Source organism: Ostrea edulis, chromosome 2 (assembly GCF_947568905.1).
Source record: "Ostrea edulis chromosome 2, xbOstEdul1.1, whole genome shotgun sequence".
Lineage (NCBI taxonomy): Eukaryota > Metazoa > Mollusca > Bivalvia > Ostreida > Ostreidae > Ostrea > Ostrea edulis.
In genome coordinates this window covers 50,950,551-50,973,558 of record NC_079165.1, presented here as the reverse complement: position 1 = coordinate 50,973,558, position 23,008 = coordinate 50,950,551, and the positions used below count along the sequence as shown (strand labels likewise).

Here is a 23,008-nt window from a genome sequence, read left to right as displayed (position 1 = left end):
TTAAACCAGTTCTATAGGGTGCGTCAGTTCAGCACGAGTCATCGATAAGGTGTGTCCTTCAAACAGAGAGCGCTTAAGTCATGTCTGTGTGGACCTGTGTGGTCATATAAATGACCTGTGTGGTCATAGAACTGTCCTGTGTTGTGGTACCTATCTGTGTGTTGGTGGTGCCGTTTATTCTGTGTGAAAACCTGTGTGGTCATAGAACTGTCCTGTGTGGTGGTGCTATTCTGGGTGTTGATGATGCTGGGTTTTTTCCTGTGTGAAATCCTGTGTGGAATGACAGTGACCTCTGATGTGTACTCATTGAGGCGTCTACGAAAGCAAAGAAAGAGCTTAGTCTTGAAATATCTATGAGAGAGTCTGAGAGTCAGTTGGCCATACTAAGCAGACAAATTCAGTTAGAAAAAGCTAAATCAGAAGTCTATGCACTAGAACTTGGTACTAGACAGTAATTTCATACTTTATCAGCTAGGAGTATTCAAGCGCAAAGTCGTGCTATGTTGCCATATCTACCCAGTTTGATGATAAGAAAGATTGCATTGATGCTTACCTTCAGAGGTTTGAAAGATTTGCTAACAATGCTAATTGGTATAGAGATACTTGGTCAATTAACTTGAATGCTTTGTTAACTGGTACTTCTCTTGATGTTTATTCTAGGTTATCTTCTGCAGATGCATCAGACTATGATAAGCTTAAATTGTCTCTGTTGCAGAGGTTTAGGTTGTCTGAAGAGGCATTTCATGATAAGTTTAGAGGGAGTAATCCCGAGAAAGGTGAAAATCCTCCTCAATATTCTGCTTGTCTTCAAAACTATTTGCATAGATGGATGGAACTTTCAGAGTCTCTTCAAAAATTTGAAGGTTTGGAAGATCTTATTTTACGTGAACAATTTATTTCGAGCTGTAGTAGGTCATTAGCTACATTTTTGCGTGAACGTCACCCCAAGAATGTTAAGGAAATGACATGACTGGCAGAACAATTCATTGAAGCTCATGGTAGTGGGTCATTTACACACAAGAAAATTAGTCAAAAATATGAAATCAGAGTTGAAGATCCGAATTTATCAGGTAATCAAAAGGGTAAATGCTCTGGTTCAGGTAAGAGTGAAAGGAAATGTTATGAGTGTGAACTTGTTGGGTACATAACCAAATGTTGCTTTGACAGACTCAATAAATCGAGTAGGGAAATTAAGGACGCTGCTTTGGTCGAAAGTAAGAAAAAGAATGATCATTCAAATGAAGGGAGTAAAAACTCGAATAGAGATAGTGAAAGGGACAGGACATACAATAGGCAAGGTTGAACCACGGTAATCATGTAGGTTCTTTGTGCATCCTTTCGGATAAAATGGGTGATTGTTGCATACGAGATAATTATGCGAGATGATTACGCTGTGGTCACATTTTACCTGTCATTGGGGGTGCATGTCGTGTAAGTCATAATATGCCGGTTTCTAGTGGATATGCTGGTTTAAACGCTGTCCGAGTGTTGCGAGATAGTGGATGCAGCGGAGTAGTTGTAAAAAGTAACTTAATTTCACCAGATCAGTTCACTGGTTAAGTCTATGAAATGTATTCTTATTGACGGCACTGTTAGAACGGTTCCAGAAGCATGCATTTCTGTGAACACACCTTATTTATCAGGTAAAGTCGAGACACTGTGCATGAAAACTCCTGTATACGATTTGATCGTTGGAAATGTAGATGGTGCACGAGACGCTGAAAATCCTGATCCAGATTGGAAATCTAATCTGGTATGTGATGTAGATTACAGATTCAGTTCAGATATAGTTCGCGGATAGCACATGGTCAGGCGAAGAAGGAACAGGGAAGCTTCAAAGCACTGAAGGTAGTAGAAATTTCAGGAAAACCTATTTCTGTTGATAAAATGCTATCAGCCCAAGAGAATGACTTACCCTGAATAAATATCGCGATTTAGCCGAATCAGGTAAACGCAAATTTACAGGGCAGCAAAATGTGTCTTGGTTTATCCTAGAGCACGGTTTACTATTTCGGTATTTCCAATCTCATAAGGTGAGTAACAACACAATTTTCAAGCAATTGATTGTTTCTCTACATCATAGGATTTATGAGATTGATCACTGTTCGTTACCTTGACCTTTCATCATAGGAATACTGTTATGACATTGGCACATGATGGTGTACTGGCTGGACACTTAGGAGTGCGCAAAACTACAGATCGTGTCCCATCTAACTTTTACTGGCCTGGAGTTCAGGGAGACATCAACAGATTTTGTCGATCATGTGACATATGTCAGAGAAGCCTGGCAAAAGGTAAAGTAAATGCCTTTCATCGCCATTCCGTTTGATAGGGTTGCTGTTGACCTTGTTAGACCAATTTTCCCTGCAACAGAACGTGGAAACAGATATACCCTTACACTTGTATATTACAGTATCAGATATCCAGAAGCTTTACCACTCGAAAGCATAAATACGGAGCGTGTGGCGAAAGCTTTGTTTGAGATATTTAACAGAGTTGGGATACCAAAAGAAGTTCTCTCAGATATGGGAACTCAATTCACCTCATATCTGATGAAAGAGGTAGGTAGATTACTTTCGCTCAAACAAATTACAACTACCCCTTACCATCCTGCATGTAATGATTTAGTGGAAAACTTTAACGGTACGCTCAACCAGATGTTAAAGCGCATGATTTCTGAGAGACCAAAGGACTGGGATTGATACGTTGCTCCACTGCTATTTCCTTATAGAGAGGCCCCACAAGAGAGTATGGGATTTTCCCTCTGAACTGTTATATGGTAGATCCGTGCGTGGTCCGATGTCTTATCTTCGAGAAATGTGGACAAATGAAGTGAGAGATCCAGAAATCAAAAGCACATACCAGTACGTCTTGGATTTAAAGGATCGTATTACAGATACATGCGAGTTGGCAAAGAGGACCCTTTAGAATTCCAGTACACGCTACAAGAAGTATTATGATCGCAAGACCAAGGTCATTGAAACTTCAGGATAAGGTTCGTATACTCCTTCCAACCGATAAAAACGAACTCCTCATGCAATGGAAAGGCCCTTACGCCATTGTCGGTAAAGTTGGAGGATCTTACTATTGAGTTGACATCAAAGGAAAATCAAGACTTTCCTCATCAATCTTCTGAAGAAGTACATAGAGAGAGAACCAACTCAGATATGTAGCACTGTAGTAGGGTCATGTTCGGTGATTGAATCAGAGGAGCAAAACTTGACAAACAATGAGTGCGAGTTTACATTGGAGTGGCCTTCCTTGAATGCGTCTGAAACCGATAAAGATGTCCACATCAGTAAGTATTTGTCAGACTAACAGCAGGCAGAAGTTAGACAGCTTCTACTTGAATTCAGAGATGTTTTGACAGACATCCCAAGTCGTACACATCTGGCACATCATGAGATTCGTCTTACAACAACAGAACCAATCCGCAATAATCCATATCAGATTCCATTTGCTCTCCGAGATGCAGTTCGAGATGAAATCAGGAAAACGATAGAGATGAATATAACAGAACCATCAGAATCTCCATATGCTAGTTCTATTGTCGTTGTGAACAAATCTGATGGATCGAAAAGGATATGTATTGACTTCAGGAAACTCAATAAGGTAACTATATTTGATGCAGAACCTATGACCGACTCAGAAGAGATTTTCGCCAAGATAGGTCAAAGCAAGTTTTTCTCTAAAGTAGACCCGTGTAAAGGATATTGACAAATCCCAATGAGAGATGAGGACAAAGACCTGCCATCATATCTAACGCCTGATGGTTTGTTTAAATTCAAGGTAATGTCTTTCGGTTTATCAAATGCGGCCGCAACATTCAATTGAATGATGCGAGCCTTGTTAAAAGATCTTAAAGACATTGACAGTTTCATCGATGATATTTTGATTTATTCTGAAACTTGGGAACAGCACACTTTGTCACTTAGAGGTTTGTTAGATAGACTTAGATCTGGGAAGTTGTCAGCAAAACCATCAAAATGCTATGTTGGGTTTAGTTCAATAAAATTTCTAGGTCATACAGTTGGTGATGGTGTGTTGAAACCTAACAATGCAATATTGTAACGTGATTTTCTCAATATCAGCAACAAGTAAATGGTACATGTTATATATGAATGAAACGAGAAAATTATCACCTTTCTACCTGCAAAATATGGTCGGCTTTTGACCCAATGATAGGTTGTATTGGCAAACTAGATCGCTATAACGACCATAGAATTTGCGAAATGCTGATTTTGAAACGAGAATGTTGGAACCCCTGCACTATCAACTTGTTTGTCAGTAGCCTGCTTCGATTTAAAAACTGACCATACGCAGAACAAGCTCTTGCGTTTCGGACCAGTTGAGAGATGTAAACACCATATGCAGGTGATAATGGAATATTGCTACATCAATATGGGAAGTTGACGACGGAGATATTTTTTCTTGGGATATTCAGTTTTAGGGACCATCCCCTGAATTCCTTAAAAGGAAACTAAAGACAAAATTTCAAGATGGCATATTGTTCAGCGTCACATTCTGACCAATTCATAGCATATAACGCTTTGCAAGAGATTTTTCGCTTAAGAGGTAGAAGGCATGAAAGTTTCGTGCATTATTCCCCTTATAATCTCTTATCATGCAATCAATGTTTATTTCGCTGACATCAGCAATTGCAAAACGTCGAAACAAACAACTTTGCTTCAATAATGCTTAACAAATTCTTTTTAGTTTTTGTTGATATTTAGAAAATACGTTTGTCCCCTGTCGGCCCTTGATTTGACAGAGTGGTCTCTAAAACTTAATATGGTCGAATAGGTCTTATTATTTACAACTTTTGTTCTATAGCATTTATCAAAATGTTTTTAGTTTCCAAGATATATAGGATATTCAGTTTTAGGGGCCATCCCCTGAATTCCTTAAAAGGAAACTAAAGGTTAGAATAGATAGTTGGACAAACACGGACCCCTGGACACACCAGAGGTGGGATTAGGTGCCTAGGAGGAGTAAGCATCCTCTGTCGACCGGTCACACCCGCCGTGAGTCCTATATTTTGATCAGAGTATCTATCATCCCTGGAAGTTTGATGACAATCAGCCAACGCATATCCGAGAAATCGTGTGAACAAAATCTGTAAGAAAAAAATAACAACTAGACACGATCTCACTGTGAGCAACGAGTAGGTCAGATTTCTGATAAGAAAGGATAAAATCTCGACTGGGATAATTCACGTCATTAGTTACAGATCATCAGAACAAACGGCTTTACTTCAATAATGCTTAACAAATTCTTTTTATTTTTTTTTATATTAAGAAAATATTTTTGACCCCTATTGGCCCTTTATATGAGGGGCTCACCCCAAAACTTGATATTATCGAATACATAGATAGCTTTGATAGTAACTACAACTTGTTCCTTAATGTTTAACAAAACGTTTTCAATTTTCTAAATATAAACGATATTCAGTTTTAGCGGCCATTCCCTGAATTTCTTAAGGGGATATGTAAGTCAATATTTGAAGATTGGATATTATATAGAGTCACATTCTGATCAATTTATATTGCATACTGCTTTTCAAAAGTCGCATTCCGACCATTTATAATATATAGTGCTTTACAAAATATTTTTCGTTTAAGAGATAGAAGGCGTCAAAGTTTCGTACATTATTCCCATTAAAAATCCCTTAATACGAAATTAATGTTCATTTCGTTGCCATCAGCAATTGCAAACTGTCATAACGAACAACTCTGCTTCAATAATGGTTAACATTTTTTTTTAAATATTTGGAAAATACTTTTGACCCCTCTCGGCCCTTTATTTGAGGGGTTGGCCCCAAAAACTTGATATGATGGAATAGGTCTCCTCATTATCTACAACGTTTGTTCTACATGTTTTTTTCAAATTATTTTTCTTTAAGATGTTGACGAAAACATTTACAAAATTGCACGTAAAAATTGTGACGTTTTTCCGAGACACACCGAGCTTCCGCACTTTTTGCGTTTAAAAAATTGAATGCGATCATGCACAGCTATGAATTCTCCTCTATAATACCTGAACATTTGAAGTCCAAGAACACTCCTGGACTAACTGACCCCTATAACTATAACGTCAATATCTTACGTAATAATTGATGTAGAGAAAATGCCAAAAAACGTATCGAGTTAAAGTGAATATCTATCATCCCTGAAAATTTGTCGAAAATCTGTGGAATCATTAGAATTCGTGGTGGCTCAATTTTCATGGAATTCGTGGGTACCCCTCACCCACAAATTTACATCACCAACGAATAAAGACGTTCCAGAGTTATCTTTCTTACAAATATATAAATCCCCGTCATTACGTCCCCACGAACCCGTAAAAATTCAGCAATCCACGAAAATTGCCCCCCCCCCCCCCCCCCCCCCCCCCCCCCCCCACGAATTTAAATGATTCTACAGTATTCGAGAAATCGCGTGCACAAAATTTGTGAGAAAAAATAATAATAAAGGAAAAAAACTTAAGAATAACAATAGGGTTTTCCGTTGGAAACCGAAGACGACAACTAGACACTTATTTCCAAGACAATATCAAGGTTTTCCGTCAACGATATCTCCTGACAGGAAACGGACTTTTCAAAAATGGCTTTTTCAATGATGTTCATATATATATATATAAAAATATATATATATATATATATAGTTATTTTTTGATATTTCAAAAGAGACCTATAAAACTAGTATAGGTTTCAATTTAAAAGAAAAAGTTCGAAATTTGCGATTTCTTTTATCACTTCCGGTGACGACAAAAAAAAAAAACATTAGACAATTGAGAGATATACTATCCCTGAAAGTTTTATTCGATTTTCTATAGTCGTTATTGAGATTATTCCCGAACAAATGTTAATTTTGAAAAATCAAACTTAGAGGGATTGTTTTAGCAACACTGCAACTGATGTCTCATCTCCTGTTGCCCAAATATTCTATAATTTGACCTTTACATAAGAGGTCTAGGTCATAGGTTATCACAAATGGCACACGACAGACTGTCTTATCACGGTATACCTACATATCAAATTTCAAAAACCTATGTCAAAAGGCAAAAAAAGTCATGGTCCCGACAAAAAAATACCTCCCAAATATTCTATAATTTGACCTGTACATAAATGTCAAGGTAAAACGTCATCAAAAACACCCACATACCACATATTAAAAGCCCCAGACAAACTTTGTATGAGAAGCGGAAGAGGAAGAATTCACACAAATTGGTACCGTTTTACACTAAACCAATTTGTCCAAGGGGAGACATAATTAGCACTAAAACTATAAAGGCTGAGAAAGAAAAAAAAGTCAACATATTGAAATTATCAGGTATTTCACAGAGCAATAAAATATCTGTTCTCAACGAGAGACAAGTGTTCAATCTTGACTCTCGTTGAGAACATACATATGATATATATATATATATATATATATATATATATATATATATATATATAATTCAATAAAAAAAGCAGGAAAATATACAGTTCCAAAATATATTTAAATCACTAGCGCTTTCTGGATTTTAACATCCATCCTCAGGTGAATACAAATTTTAAATAATGAATACAAAGTTGTTTATCTTAGATTGTTTATATATATTCATAAAGACGCGGGTTGCGTCGAAAATTTGAGTTTTAAATAACCAACAGTGTCGTGGCCTTTTCAGTGCTTATATATATATATATATATATATATATATATATATATATATATACATACATATATATTTCCTTTATTTTTTTTTTCAGAATCGAAAGACTTGACTTTCCAGGCTCTTTTCCATCACTACTTATCTGCTCTAGAAAGAAGACATCGCCAGATTGATTACAGATCTTGCTCGGATATGCTTCATTCAATTCCCAAACAATTGTTTTTGTTTGAATCGGAGGGGCGACTTACAGACGTTGGTAACTGCTTTCGATGTCACTTGCTCACACCATTCCTTGAAATACATTCCCAGAATTCCATTTCTCAACCAGTATTAGACGTAGACGAGGATTCGTCCCACTCGTCATCAAACTGGGCGGAGCGACAGTTGCTATTTGATACAACTTTACAGGATACATGTATGTCTGATTTTCACAGGACATTCCGTTGCCCGGAGTGCGGAAAGGCTTTCAAACGATCGTCAACTCTCAACACACACATGCTGATTCATAGTGATACAAGACCATATCCATGTCAATACTGTGGGAAAAGATTTCACCAAAAGTCTGATATGAAAAAGCATACGTTTATTCATACAGGTAGCCATCTATAAACAAATGATTTTAATTGAAATAATGTGTATTGAGGTCGATAGTTTGCTTACTAAAGATTCTTCGGGAAAAATATAAAAAAAATTATTGGTTCCAACATAGTGAAAGGGCATTTTTATCAAAGAAGACGTTTTGCAAATGATATTCATCAAATGTTCAAAAAGTAAGGTCACTTCTGTGAGGCTGAAATTCATTCGACTCTATCTTTTTTAAATCAATTGTATTGTAATTTAGAAAAGAGTTACTATTTGAAGACCGCAGATTTATTTTTCCCTCAGAAAGTACATATATTTACAATCTTACCAATTTGATTTTTCCCATTTTGCTTATTATTGAATGAAAATTAGTAAAAGCAAATATTTTCTCTCTTTTTTGTTTGTTTGCATATTTGCAGTTGAGGTACATGCGATGCCAATAGAAGTTAGGTATGTAATGTAATATAGCTATTCTTTTCTATTTACAGGTGAGAAACCTCACAAGTGTAACGTATGTGGAAAAGCCTTCAGCCAGTCCTCTAACCTTATCACACACAGTCGTAAACATACCGGATTCAAGCCATTTAAGTGCGACAAGTGCAGTCGAAATTTTCAGCGAAAGGTTGACCTTCGTCGCCACCTAGAAACCAACCATAAGACTGACTGAACTTTCACACTGTAAGGATCTAGAGAGCGTCCGTAACTTTGCTTAGAATGATAAGCTATAACACGGATTGCTACGAATTGTGCAAACTACGATTAGGTAATTCCTACGCCATCAAGACACTCCGCGATAAACTAGCTCCCATCAATTAATTGGGATAAGACAGAAAATAGTTTTCCGTGTTTTTGATTAATGATTGGTAATAATCAGTACATGTGAAAAAAAAATCAATTTAGCCTTTAGATTTAGTCTGACATTTATATATCATCAATAATTTTATTTGTTACTGTTTTAGAGAGCAAGAGAACACGTAGTTCTGTATACTCAACTGTATGGTTATAGTAAATATTATGATATTAACATCACTATGTGTACTTTCAATCGAAATAATTCGATTTAAATTCGTTTTATGGATGTGTCTGTCAAATCACTATTTTACAACGCAGCACTTGATACATGTACATTTGTTTAGGGGTTTCATCAGGGTTTTTGCGTCAAACTTTCCAACAACCGTAACAAAAAATTCTTCATAAAAGAACGCTAAAGACTGAATCAAGTAATTCAAATAAAAATTTCAATAAAATATATCAAAAGTTTTGGTATACATGTACACTATAAATGTCAAAAGATAGAAAATATTCTACCTTTCGACAATATCGAGCAAAGAGATACATGTATACCATATTCAAATTGGAATTTTTGATCACTAGCATGTTTGACAATAATAGAGTTTATACAAAATGCATGTCATTGTTTTAACCGTTATCTAACCTGTTTAAAAGAAGCAAATAAACAAGCATTCACAGCAATGACCTCATATTGATTACACTGTTTTGTTTTTTTATTGGAAATATTTCTATTATGTATTTGTATTTTGACAAAACGTATGGAATAGGATCTGAAAGATGAAAATGGTCTATATCATTTCCGCGATTACTAAAAATTGACCTTAGGTATTGTGGATATTATGCAAATATCAATATAATTGATGGCAATTTGTTAACGTAAAACAAACACAAAATCCTGATTTATTCAGATTATTAATATCGGGGTTATTCCCAAGCGTCTATTCTTTATTTCTTAAGTACGACTCCTCACGAAATTTCTTGGACTGGAACACTGCAATTTTAATTTCAAGTTCCTTAATGGTAGAAAACCAGTCGAAAATCCGAGAAAATAATCAATTAACAAGTTACTAACAATGCTATTTGTGATTTGAATTGTCTTTAAATCAGTTCATTTGAGTATGTTTACCTCAAGGGCATCATATCCCCAAATCCCTTCCAGATCTTGTATGCAAATGTTTTGTCAATATATATCTAATTTTTCGGCTAACCATATCCCGAATTATTCAGTTGTAACAGCATTTTGACACCCAGCGAGACACCAAGCCCTAGTGGGATCTGAATAATTAAGTATGGCAAATATCCATAAAAGCCGCTATATATTCATTTTGCTCCGAAGCGTCCTTGGAGACACTATCTATCTGATTTCTAAATTAAATCTCTTTCGTTATGCCCAGCGATTTGTGGTTTCCCTTTACTAGAATTATATTTTGCAACAGTTTTATTGTCTATAGAAGGCTAAATGTCAATCGTGAAATAGATATTTTTCGACGTGCCTATATTTGTTGAAAGAAATGTTACGTTTTTGGTGTTTCATAGGATTTCTTTATCATAAATTAATGTTTAATGAATGGTTCAAAAGCCACTCTGTGGTGTGTAATCGAGCAGTCATTTGAAGGGGAAAGAAAAAAGTACAAATTAATGTCAAGATCTTTTCTTTTCTTTTTCTATCAACATTATACCTTCAAAATAGCTATGCTTTACTGTGACACTTTAAACATTCAATGTATCAGTGCTTTACTATTTAAATTTAATTCACTTTACATCAAGTTCGCCGATTTAATATTTCGAATTGACTATTACGAAATCACTTTAACTTTCTTCTGAATGATGAAACATTATAAAATTCATACTGTAACGTTCAGTGTATATGAAACAAATGCTTGCTGAATGACACCAATAATAGTGTTGAGTAATAGTCATATGCGCATGAATGCACGTGTATTGTATTTCTCTTAACTTCACGGTACTAAAATTACCACAAAGGATAAAGTGAAATACATTATAGCTATATTTGATTCGGACCCTTTTCCCGTTGTCAACAAAAACAATTATATTGTACAGAAGTTAAAATCTTATACTTAGGCGCCAGAGACGATGTTTTCTAAATTGTTTTGATATTTTGTTTTATGTCATGAGTAATGCCAAAACATCTGTTGGATTTTAAACCATAATGATAAATAGTTTACGTCATAGTTTGTAATCTTTCACTCCTCCATGAATAATGATAACAAATTGGGAGAGTCTAGACATAAACGACAACATTCAGTTTAGGAATATGAATAGACCTATAATCTCAATCGTTTATGGTAGGTTTTTACAAACAAAAATTGATATTTTAAAAAGTGTTAATTCTTGATTGATTGATTGCGTATTATGATCAAGGACTCCAAAATTTTGGCCTTTGCTCGCCGCTTACTGCCTTTGATCAGAGAGGGATCTTTATCATGCAACACCTGCTGTAACACGGTACCTCGGTTTTTGCGGTCTCCTCCGAAGGACAGTCTCAATTGGTCGCATCTAACGACAAGCAAGGGGTACTGAGGACCTATTCTAACCCACGGGACGTCTCAATTATTTTGTAGAATATATATCAAACATCATTATGAGATCTACCTCAACTGGCATGGACAATATGATTATAAACAAGGGACGTTATTGGCAAAAATTAGCCGCGCTTCAAAAGCCGATTCAAAAGTGATTCTACTGTTTATTATTATTATTATTATTATTATTATTTTCCCCTCGATTTCTGAGAGGTGGCTGGATGGATTTTCTTGAAATTTTCAGGGATGATAGAGAATGAAAATACCTCGAACAGCCTTTTTCATTTCTTCAAAATTGACTTCCGGTCGTTAGATATGTCCAATTTCCGTTTTTGTAGAAGAGATTTTGTCCATCGTTTTTCTCAGAAACGGTAAAAGATAGAGTCACCAAATTTTCAGAGTTAATAGATCTCACTTTGTAGGCGTGCAGTTGGGGGTTCAGAATGTCGGCCGTGACGGTCACCGTAAGTGATAAGAAGAATCGAAAAATTAGAGTTGTAGTTGTTGAATCCAAACCTATACCACTTTATCAGGTATCTTTTGGAGTATTGAAAACCGTTGACCCCACCGGAAGTGGAAACGTCCACTTCCGGTAATTAAGGAAAAACTTTTCAAATTCTCCTTTTTGAATGCCTTAAATCTCGTTTACTAAACAAGTGTTAGACTTGTATTTAACATATATTGTAGACACTATAAATGTCTAGAGTAACGTCAAATATTTTTCGAAAATTCACTTCCGGTCGTGAGATAGGGGGTGGACAAATTCAAAGTTTGATTTTTCAGTTTCTCAATAACGAAAATATATAGACGCTTGAAACTTGTAGGGTTGATCAACTAGCATTAGGCCATTGTACACATTCTTTCAATTTTAGTTGTTAGTTGATCAACTCTACAAGTTTCAAGCGTCTATCTACATTCATTATTGAGAAACTGAAAAAACAAGGTTTGAATATTTCCACCTCATATCTCACGACCGGAAGTGAATTTTACAAAAACATTTGAGGCTACTCTAGACATTTATAGTTTCTATAACATATGTAAAATTCAAATCATTAACTTGTTTCATGACCGAGATTTATGACACTGAAAATTGAGACAATGAATATTCTTTCTTCGATATAACCGGAAGTTGTTGATTCAACTTCCGGTGGGATCAACATTTTTTTTAGAATTAGAAAGAGACCTAGTATACCGATATAAATTTCAATTTCAAACGCTTACAAACGGAGATTGATCATCCCTGAATATTTGATGAACCTATATTTTACCTTTTCCAAGAAAAATGCTGGACAAAATTCCTTTGAGAAACAGAAAATCGGCCATATTTTCCGACCGGAAGTGAATTTTGTAAAAACAAAAATAATTATAGCAAGGCAATTTCGTAAGACATTATTCCTGAAAATTTCAAAAAAAAATATCCAGCCATCTCTGAGAAATCACTCGAAGAAATCGGAAAATCGACATTTATTTAAATACTTCCGGTATAGACCGGAAGTGACGGACACAAAAATTGAATGTATGTGTACAATGGACTAATGTTAGTTGATCAACTCTACAAGTTTCAAGCGTCTATCTATATTCATTATTGAGAAACTGAAAAAACAAGGTTTGAATATTTCCACCCCATATCTCACGGCCGGAAGTGAATTTTACAAAAACATTTAAATATACTTTAGACATTTATAGTGTCTATAACATATGTAAAATTCAAATCATTAACTTGTTTTATGACCGAGATTTATGGCACTGAAAAATGAGAGAATGAATAGTTTTCTTTGATATGACCGGAAGTTGGAGATTCAACTTCAGGTGGGGTCAATAGTTTTTGAGAATTAGAACGAGAACTAATAAACTGATATAGGTTTCAATTTGAAAGAAAAAAGTTTGATTTTTATGATTCATTTAATCACTTCCGGTGACGACCGGAAGTGACGGCCGACATTCTTAACCCCTTACTGCACGCATACATACTGAGATCTATTAACTCTGAAAATTTGGTGACTCTATCTTTTACCGTTTCTGAGAAAAACGCTGGACAACGAAAACAGCTAATAAGCCGTATTTGCCGACCGGAAGTGAATTTTTCAAAAATATTTGAGGTTACTTTAGACATTTATAGTGGTTATAACATATGTAAAACTCAACTCATTAACTAGTTTTGTGACCGAGATTTATGGCACTGAAAAATGAGAGAATGAATAGTCTTTCTTTGATATAACCGGAAGTTGGAGATTCAACTTCCGGTGGGGTCAACATTTTTGGAGAATTAGAACGAGATATAGTAAACCGAAATAGGTCTCAATTTGAAAGAAAAAAGTTTGAAATTGATGATTCATTTAATGACTTCCGGTGACGACCGGAAGTGACGGCCAAAATTCTTAACCCCCTACTGCACGCCTACAAAGTGAGAACTATTAACTCTGAAAATTTGGTGCCTCTATCTTTTACCGTTTCTCAGAAAATGCTGGACAAAACATCTTGTACAAAGACGGAAATTGGACATATCTTGTTACCGGAAGTGAATTTTGGAAAAATGAAAAAAAAAAGGCCTTGAGGTACCATCGTTCTCTATAGTCTGTGAAAGTTTCAGGAAAATCCATCTAACGGTGTCGGAGACGAAAGGGAAAAAAAAAATAATAACTAGAAATGATCTCGTTGCGAGCAACGAATAGGTCTTCCGTCCAATTTCTAACGAGATAGGATATTGACTGGGAGAATTCAATTAGTTAAGAACGACTATACATGAAAGAAATAAACATGTATATGTAAGACATGATTTATCAATTATAAAAAAATTCAGTTTTGTTATATTCACTTTCTAGTATTTCAGGAGTTCATAAAACGACTAAAAATTCCAAATGGAAAACGTAGGAACCCACACTAAAAATTTCCATGAAAAATACTGAGTTTTCGAACAACTTCCGGTTTTTAACCACCGACTTCCGGTGGAATGGTATGACTTATTACACTCTAACAAATAATGTTATGAGCATTAGAATTTAAAAAAATGAAAAATTACATATTTTTAAGATACTTCCGGTGGATGACAGAAGAGACGGCAACAAAATTGAAACACGTATGTCACATTTACAAGTCACCACCTAACATTCCTGAAAGTTTCAAGACCCAATCTTTGATTATTTATGAGAAAACACTTGGAGAAAAAAACCCAGAAATCGTAGATATTTATCGAACCGAAGTGAATTTTGAAAAAAACAATTCACTATACTCTAAAGATGGTAATGTCATTTACATCTGTATCATATGAAACACTTGATTTATAAGCGAGAGATATGATAGCAAAGAAAGAACAATTTTTGAAAGTTTTTCTTTAAAAACCGGAAGTTATTGTTTAAACTTCCGTTAAGTGTTACATTTTCTGAAACTCCAAAAGACACTTAATTATTCCATCCACATTTTGTTTCAAAAGCATAAAATTGATATTTGACGTTTCTTTTGTTCACTTCCGGTGACGGCCGGAATTGACGGATGACAATGATGAACCTTATTACAAAGCTACAGGTCACTATGTATATCTTCCCTGAAAGTTTCAAGACTCAATCGTTAACAGTTTATGAGAAAACGCCCGGACAAAATGTCATTTGAAAAACAGAAATTCGGCCGTAACTTGCAACCGGAAGTGAATTTTGAAATAGTATTAACGGGTTCTTTTGATATGGATAATGTCAATAATATCTGTAAATATCGTATTAAAAGGTTGATAAATAAGCGAGATATACGAGGACAAATAAAGACCATTTTCCCGAAGTTTTTCTGTAAAACCGGAAGTTGCTGGTTAAACTTCCGGTAAGTCTTACATTTTCTAAAATGCCGAAAGAGACCTAATTCATCTACGCAAGTTTTGTTTCAAAAGCATCATTTTGAAATTTGACTGTTTTTTTTTTATTCACTTCCGGTGACGACCGAAAGTGACGGATGGCAATGATAAACCTTATTACAGAGCTACAAGTCACTATTTAACATCCCTGAAAGTTTGAAGACTCAATCTTTAACCGTTTATGAGAAAACGCCTGGACAATATGTCATTTGAAAAAAGGAAATTCGGCCGTAACTTGCGACCGGAAGTGAATTTTGAAATAGTATTAACGGGTTCTCTTGAGACGCATAATGTCAATAATATCTGTAAATATCGTATAAAAAAGTTGATAAATAAGCGAGATATACGAGGACAAAGAAAGACCATTTTTTCGAAGTTATTCTCTAAAAACCGGAAGTTGCTGTTTAAACTTCCGGTACGTCTAACATTTTCTAAAATACCAAAAGAGCCTAATTCATCTACACAAGTTTTGTTTCAAAAGCATAATTTTGAAATTTGACGTTTCTTTTGTTCACTTCCGGTGACGGCCGCAAGTGACGGATGGCAATGATAAACTTATTACAAAGGTGCAAGTCACCATTTAACACCCCTAAAGTTTGAAGACTAAATCTTTAACCGTTTATGAGAAAACGCCCGAACAAAATGTCAACTGAAAAACGGAAATTCGGCCGTAACTTGCGACCGGAAGTGATTTTTGCTCAACCAAAAAAGACCGTTCTAGACAATCCTATTTTATATCTATCCTGAAAATTTCATGAAAATCTATCCAGCGGTTTTTGAGAAATCGCGTGCACAAAATCGGTTAGAAAAAAACAATAATAATGATAACGAGCTATAACTGTGTTGGGATGCCAACACAAATGTCTCCGAACACCTCCCCATGTCAGAAATGGTTCTTGATGCCAGATATGCACTCAGGATCCTCAAAGAACTCTAGAAACTGAATTTGGTTGAAATCCGATGGACTTGAATTTTGGCCGCCATTTTCTTCAATGGCGGCCATTTTGAAACATTTGAAAATTGATTGGAAGTAAATACTGATGCTAGAAATGAATGGTGGACCCTGAATTGACACCAGAACCAAAATGTTGTACAGATTTTAACACTTTCAAATATTTCGGTATATGGCGGCCATTTTGAAAATGGCGGCTCAAAAAAGAATTTTGATGGTGGAAATGGACTCGGAGTCACTAATTTACCCTAGAAATAGAATTTGGCTGAAATCCGACAACCTTGAGTTTTTGACGATTTGGCCGCCATCTTGAAACGGCGGCCATTTTGAAAATTTCAAAAGTTGAATACACCCCTCCTAGTGACCCCCTATCAGCTCACAAAGTTTGAAGTGGATCTGTCGAAGCACTTTCACAAAATCGGTCGGACAAATTTCTCACTAAAGAAGAGGAATAATAAGAATAAGAAGAAAATAATAATAAGAATAACAAGCTATAACTGTGTTGGGATGCCAACACAAATGTCTCCGAACACCTCCCCATGTCAGAGATGCTTTTTGATGTCAGATATGCACTCAAGATTCTCAAAAAACCCTAAAAACTGAATTTGGTTGAAATCCGATGGACTTGATTTTTGGCCGCCATTTTATTCAATGGCGGCCATTTTGAAACATTTGAAAATTGATTGGAAGGAAATACTGATGCTAGAAATGAATTGTGGACCCTCCATTTATCCCACAACCCAAATATTGTAGAGATTTTAACACTTTGAAATATTTCGGTATATGGCGGCCGTTTTGGAAATGGCGGCTCAAAAAAAAATTTTGATAGTGGAAATGGACTCAAGGTCGATATATGGCGGCCATTTTGAAAATTTTGATGGTGGAAATGGACTTGGGGTGACCATATTACCCTAGAAATCGAATTTGGTTGAAATCCGACAACCTTGAGTTTTTGACGTTTTTTTGGCCCCTATCTTGAAACGGCGGCCATTTTGAAAATTTGAAAAGTTGAATGCACCCCTCCTAGTGACCCCCTATCAGCTCACAAAGTTTGAAGTGGATCAGTCGAAGCACTTTCACAAAATCGGTCGGACAAATTTCTCACTAAAGAAGAGGAAAAATAAGAAGAAAAGAATAAGAATAACGAGCTATAACTGTGTTGAGATGCCAACACAAATGTCTCCGAACACCTCCACATGTCAGAAATGCTTTTTGATGCCAGATATGCACTCAGGATTCTCAAAAAACCCTAAAAACTGAATTTGGTTGAAATCCGACGGACTTGATTTTTGGCCGCCATTTTCTTCAATGGCGGCCATTTTGAAACATTTGAAAATTGATTGGAAGGAAATACTGATGCTAAAAATCAATTGTGGACCCTCCATTTACCCCAGAACCCAAATGTTGTAGAGATTTTAACACTTTCAAATATTTCGGTATATGGCGGCCGTTTTGGAAATGGCGGCTCAAAAAAAAATTTTGATAGTGGAAATGGACTCAAGGTCACTAAATTACCCTAGAAATAGAATATGGTTGAAATCCGACATACTTGAGTTTTTGACGTTGTTTGGCCGCCATCTTGAAACGGCGGCCATTTTGAAAATTTGAAAAGTTGATTGCACCCCTTCTAATGACCCTCTATCAGCTCACAAAGTTTGAAGTGGATCAGTCGAAGCATGTTCATAAAATCGCGCGGACAAATTTCTCACTAAAGAAGAGGAAAAATAAGAAGAAAATAATAATAATAATAATAAGAAACGGAGCAAAAACAATATGTCTCCGACACTTTGTGTTCGGAGACATAATAAGAATAATAAGAAACGGAGCAAAAACAATATGTCTCCGACACTTTGTGTTCGGAGACATAATAAGAAACGGAGCAAAAACAATATGTCTCCGACACTTTGTGTTCGGAGACATAATAACTAGAAACTTGTTGCCATGGCAACAAGAAGGTCTTCCGTTATTTCCGTGTCCAGTATATAACCTTAAATTCTTCATTTGTTATAAAGAGGGAAAAAAATATTCGAGTAATCTGGGGAATTGAACCCGCATGGAAATCCACCACGCTAACCATTAGGCTAGCGAGGACCTTACTTCAAAATTAAAACTACGAATATCTAGAGTTTGGTTTGATCAATTTAAAAACAAATATCATATTCAGCATTCTATAAAGAGTCTTTATTTATCTTACTTTTATCAAAGAAAAACATTAAAAAACCAAAAAATTAAAAAAAATCCATTTTTTAAATTCGCTTCCGGTAGCGATCGGAAGTGATGACGACGTACGAAATAGTGATTCTGCAAATCTATAAGTCATGTTCTATCATCTCTAATAAGTCTCCAGTTCATATCTTTAGCCGTTCCTGACATCACTCGCGGAAAAAGTTCCATTTGAAAATCAGGAAATTGTCCATAACTTGGAACCGAAATACAATTTTCCCAACTTTGTTTCTGATAAACAAAGTTCATAATAAAATGCATTTTTCCTGAAAGTTTCACTGAAAACCACTGTATAGTTTTCGAGAAAACTCCTGCACAAAATTAGGTGGAAAAAAAATAATAATAATAACTAGAAACTTGTTGCCATGGCAACAAGAAGGTCTTCCGTTCTTTCCGTGTCCAGTAGATCACCTTAAATTCTTCATTTGTTATGAAGTGGGGAAAAAATATTCGAGTAATCTGAGGGATTGAACCCGGGTCGCCCGCATGAAAATCCACCACGCTAACCATTAGGCTAGCGAGGACCTCGCTTCAAAAAGAAAATTACAAATATCTAGAGTTTGGTTTGATCAATTTAAAAACAAATATCATATTCAGCATTCTATAAAGAGTCTCTATTTATCTTACCTTTATCAAAGAAAAAAATTAAAAAACAAAAAAGTTGAAAAACTCTATTTTTTAAATTCGCTTCCGGTAGCGACTGGAAGTGATGACGACGTACGAAATAACGATTCTGCAAATTTTTAAGTCATATTTTATCATCTCTAATAAGTCTCCAGTTCATAACTTTAGCCGTTCCTGACATCACTCGCGGAAAAAGTTCCATTTGAAAATCAGGAAATTGTCCATAACTTGGAACCGAAATACAATTTTCCCAATTTTGTTTGTGATAAACAAAGTTCATAATAAAATGCATTTTTCCTGAAAGTTTCACTGAAAACCACTGTATAGTTTTCGACAAAACTCCTGCACAAAATTTGGTCAAAAAAATAATAACTAGTTCTAATTGGAACGGGGACCGTTACATATGTTCCCCAAACCTCCTCCAATTAAAAACTGATGTCATTGTAAACCTATAGCAAAAAATCATTTTATTTTAGCCTTTAATTAAACGTAGTACGTTTAATATGGTCATTTCAGTACCAACAAATGAAACAAAGTAATGCACGTGCATACACGCGCACGCCTGTATGATTCTGCACTTTTGTTGATGTCATTCAACAGGCATTTGTATCATATACCTATAGTATGAATTTCATAGCATTTCCATCAAATATAAGGAAGTTATAGTGATTTTAAAATCCTCCAATCAGAATTCAGAACACGTGCATGCACGTGCTGAGCAGTAGTTCTAATCAGGAGGAATTTGGAAGGAATACCAAGACACACCTAGAACCTAAAAATCAAAAGAATTTGATTAAAAACAAAAACGTTATCGTCCTTTAAAAAATTAAGTTTTGAAAGACGATGCACGCGCATGCGCGTGTGTATTGGCATTTTTCATTACACCAATATATAAATATTCATATCATCTACCTATGCTGTGAATATCAACTCATTCGCTTCATTCATAAGACAGTTACAGACGTTTTAGTATTATTCAATGAAAATGAAGTCCACGTGCATGCGCGTGCAGTTTGGTAATTTTGACCATGCAGATCAGTTAAGGATCTCAATACCTACCTATGATATGAATATCAAACCATTTCGATGAATAACAAAGAAGTTAGACTGATTACAAAGTTAGTATATGAAAATTTGTGATGCACATGCATGCGCATGCACGCGCGTGCAGACAAAATGAATATCATTTCTTACATCTACAAATAATATACTATCATCCTATCAAGGTTTCATATCGATCCAGTGAGAATTTCGATTTCGTAGATTGTGTACTAAAATTGCAATGCACGTGCTCGCGCGTGCATGCACGTGCGGACAAAATGACTATTGTTCTGCACATCTACAAACACTATATTATGATCCTGGAAAGTTTCATATTGATCCCTTTTGTAGTTTCTGAGAACACTCCCGGAGAAAAAAGTCCGGAGAAAAATAATAATAACTAGTACTTATTGTAACGGGGACCGTTACAGATGTTCCCCAAACATTCCCCCATTTAGTAAGTGGTGACATTTATTTCAGTACAAGTTGTTTTGACCATTGCAAACTGTCTAGCATGTGAATATATAACTATCTTATAACATTCAGTCCATTTTATACTAGTTCAAATCAGTTATAAAGATCTGAGAATTTTGTGCATGTGCACGTACGTGCATGCACGTGTATATAAATAATTGGACCATCTCGATACATTAGAAGTCTGACTATATGAGTGCAAGAGAAGTTTCACAACAGTTCAATGAAAAACGAGAAATTAACAGCAACTCAAAACTACAAAGACCGAAATCAATGCACGTGCATACACGTGCGCGTGAGTACCACACAGCAATTTTGTTGATGCTATTCAATAGACATTTGAACAATATACTTACTATATGAATTTGGTATCGATTGCTTCACTCATAAGAAAGTTATTGGCATTTCAAAATCGTCCAATCAGAATTTAGTACACGTGCATGCACGTGCCGGATGGTAATTATGACTGTAAACTTTTGTTAAGAATATCAAGATACATATACAATACAAGTTTGAAAAGATTTTGACAAAAAACAAAAAAGTTATGGTCATTGAAAGAATTGAACATTCAAAAGAGAATGCACGTGCGTGCGCATGCGCGTTTGCAATTTTTATTACATTGATCTGTAGATGTTCAGCATGTCTACCTATCCTGTAAACATCATTAAATTTCCTTAATTGGTATGAATGTTATAAACGGTTTTGTTTTATCCAATCAAATTAAAGCACACGTGCATGTGCGTGCAGAATTGAAATTTTGACGATGCCAAACAGTTAAGGGTCCCAAGTTATACCTACGATATAAATAGGAAACAATTTCATTGAAAAATAAAAAAGTTAGACTTATTCCAAAGTTTGTAAACAAAAAATCCAATGCACGTGCATGCACATGCATGCATTTTCAAACAAAATGACATTTGTTCCGCACATCTACATATGCTATACTATCATCCTAAAAAGGTTTCATATTGATCCCTTGAGTAGTTTCTGAGAACACTCGTGGACAAAAAAGTCCCAAGAAGAAAGAAAGAATAATGATAATAACTATACACTCATTACTAGTAATGAGTAGGTCTTCCGTTAGACCACTTCCGGTAAAGAGCTTTCTATTCCTACGAAAGCCATTTAAATGTATCAGAAAATGTGCCTTCACAATGTATGAGAAATGTATTATCGAATTTTTTACTTCTTTCTCGTAACTTCCGGAGACGACCGGAAGTACTATTCAGATGCGTTTTCCTATAAATGACAGCGACTCTTTACTGTCTATATTCCCTGAAAATTTCACTCTCTATCTGAAAGAGTTCTCAATAAAAAGAAGTAGACTAAACAAAGAAAAAGTACTAGGTTACTACAGACCGGAAGTCAATTTTGAAAAAGAAAATTATCAAAACTTTAGAAGTTGATACTTTTATTAAGACATGTGAAAATCATATGAAAGACTTCAAGTATAAGCGAGATTTATGGGGACAAAGAGATGAAAAGTAAAAAGGTATTTTATCAAGAAACCGGAAGTAGTTGTTTTGACTACCGACAGAGTCAATATTCTTTTGACACTTTGAAAGAGAGTTAATAAACTAGTATAGGTTTCAATTTGAAGGGAAAAGTTTGAAATTTGCGATTCTTTCCATCACTTCCGGTGATGACAGGAAGTGACGGTCGACATGTTCAACCCCCTACTGCACGCTTACAAACGGACATTGATCATCCCTGAATATTTGATGAACCTATATTTTACCTTTTCCAAGAAAAATGCTGGACAAAATTCCTTTTGAGAAACAGAAAATCAGCCATATTTTCCGACCGGAAGTGAATTGTCTAAAAACAAAAATAATTATAGCAAGGTCATTTCATAAGACATTATTCCTGAAAATTTCAGCCATCTCTGAGAAATCACTCGAAGAAATCGGAAAATCGACATTTTTTCAAATACTTCCGGTATAGACCGGAAGTGACGGACAAAAAAATTGAATGTATGTGTACAATGGACTAATGTTAGTTGATCAACTCTACAAGTTTCAAGCGTCAATCGATATTTATTATTGAGAAACTGAAAAAACAAGGTTTGAATATGTCCACCCTATATCTCACGACCGGAAGTGAATATTTTCAAAGATATTTTAATTTACTTTAGACATTTATAGTGTCTATAACATATGTAAAATTCCAATCATTAACTTGTTTTATGACCGAGATTTATGGCACTGAAAAATGAGAGAATGAATAGTCTTTCTTTGATATAACCGGAAGTTGGAGTTTCAACTTCCGGTGGGTCAACATTTT

The 23,008-nt window shown here is 35.3% G+C and overlaps 1 protein-coding gene across 1 annotated transcript in view; it reads left to right on the top strand.

Moving 5' to 3' along the window:
* LOC125682107 (zinc finger protein sens-like) overlaps window positions 1–9,726 on the top strand; it is a 35,875-nt gene extending 26,149 nt beyond the window's left edge. The window contains exons 3-4 of the mRNA XM_048922530.2: window positions 7,754–8,251; window positions 8,727–9,726. Coding sequence (XP_048778487.1) covers window positions 7,754–8,251; window positions 8,727–8,905 — 677 coding nt within the window. The 3' untranslated portion in view covers window positions 8,906–9,726. The remainder of the gene's footprint in view (window positions 1–7,753; window positions 8,252–8,726) is intronic.
* The last annotated feature ends 13,282 nt before the right edge of the window (window positions 9,727–23,008 follow it).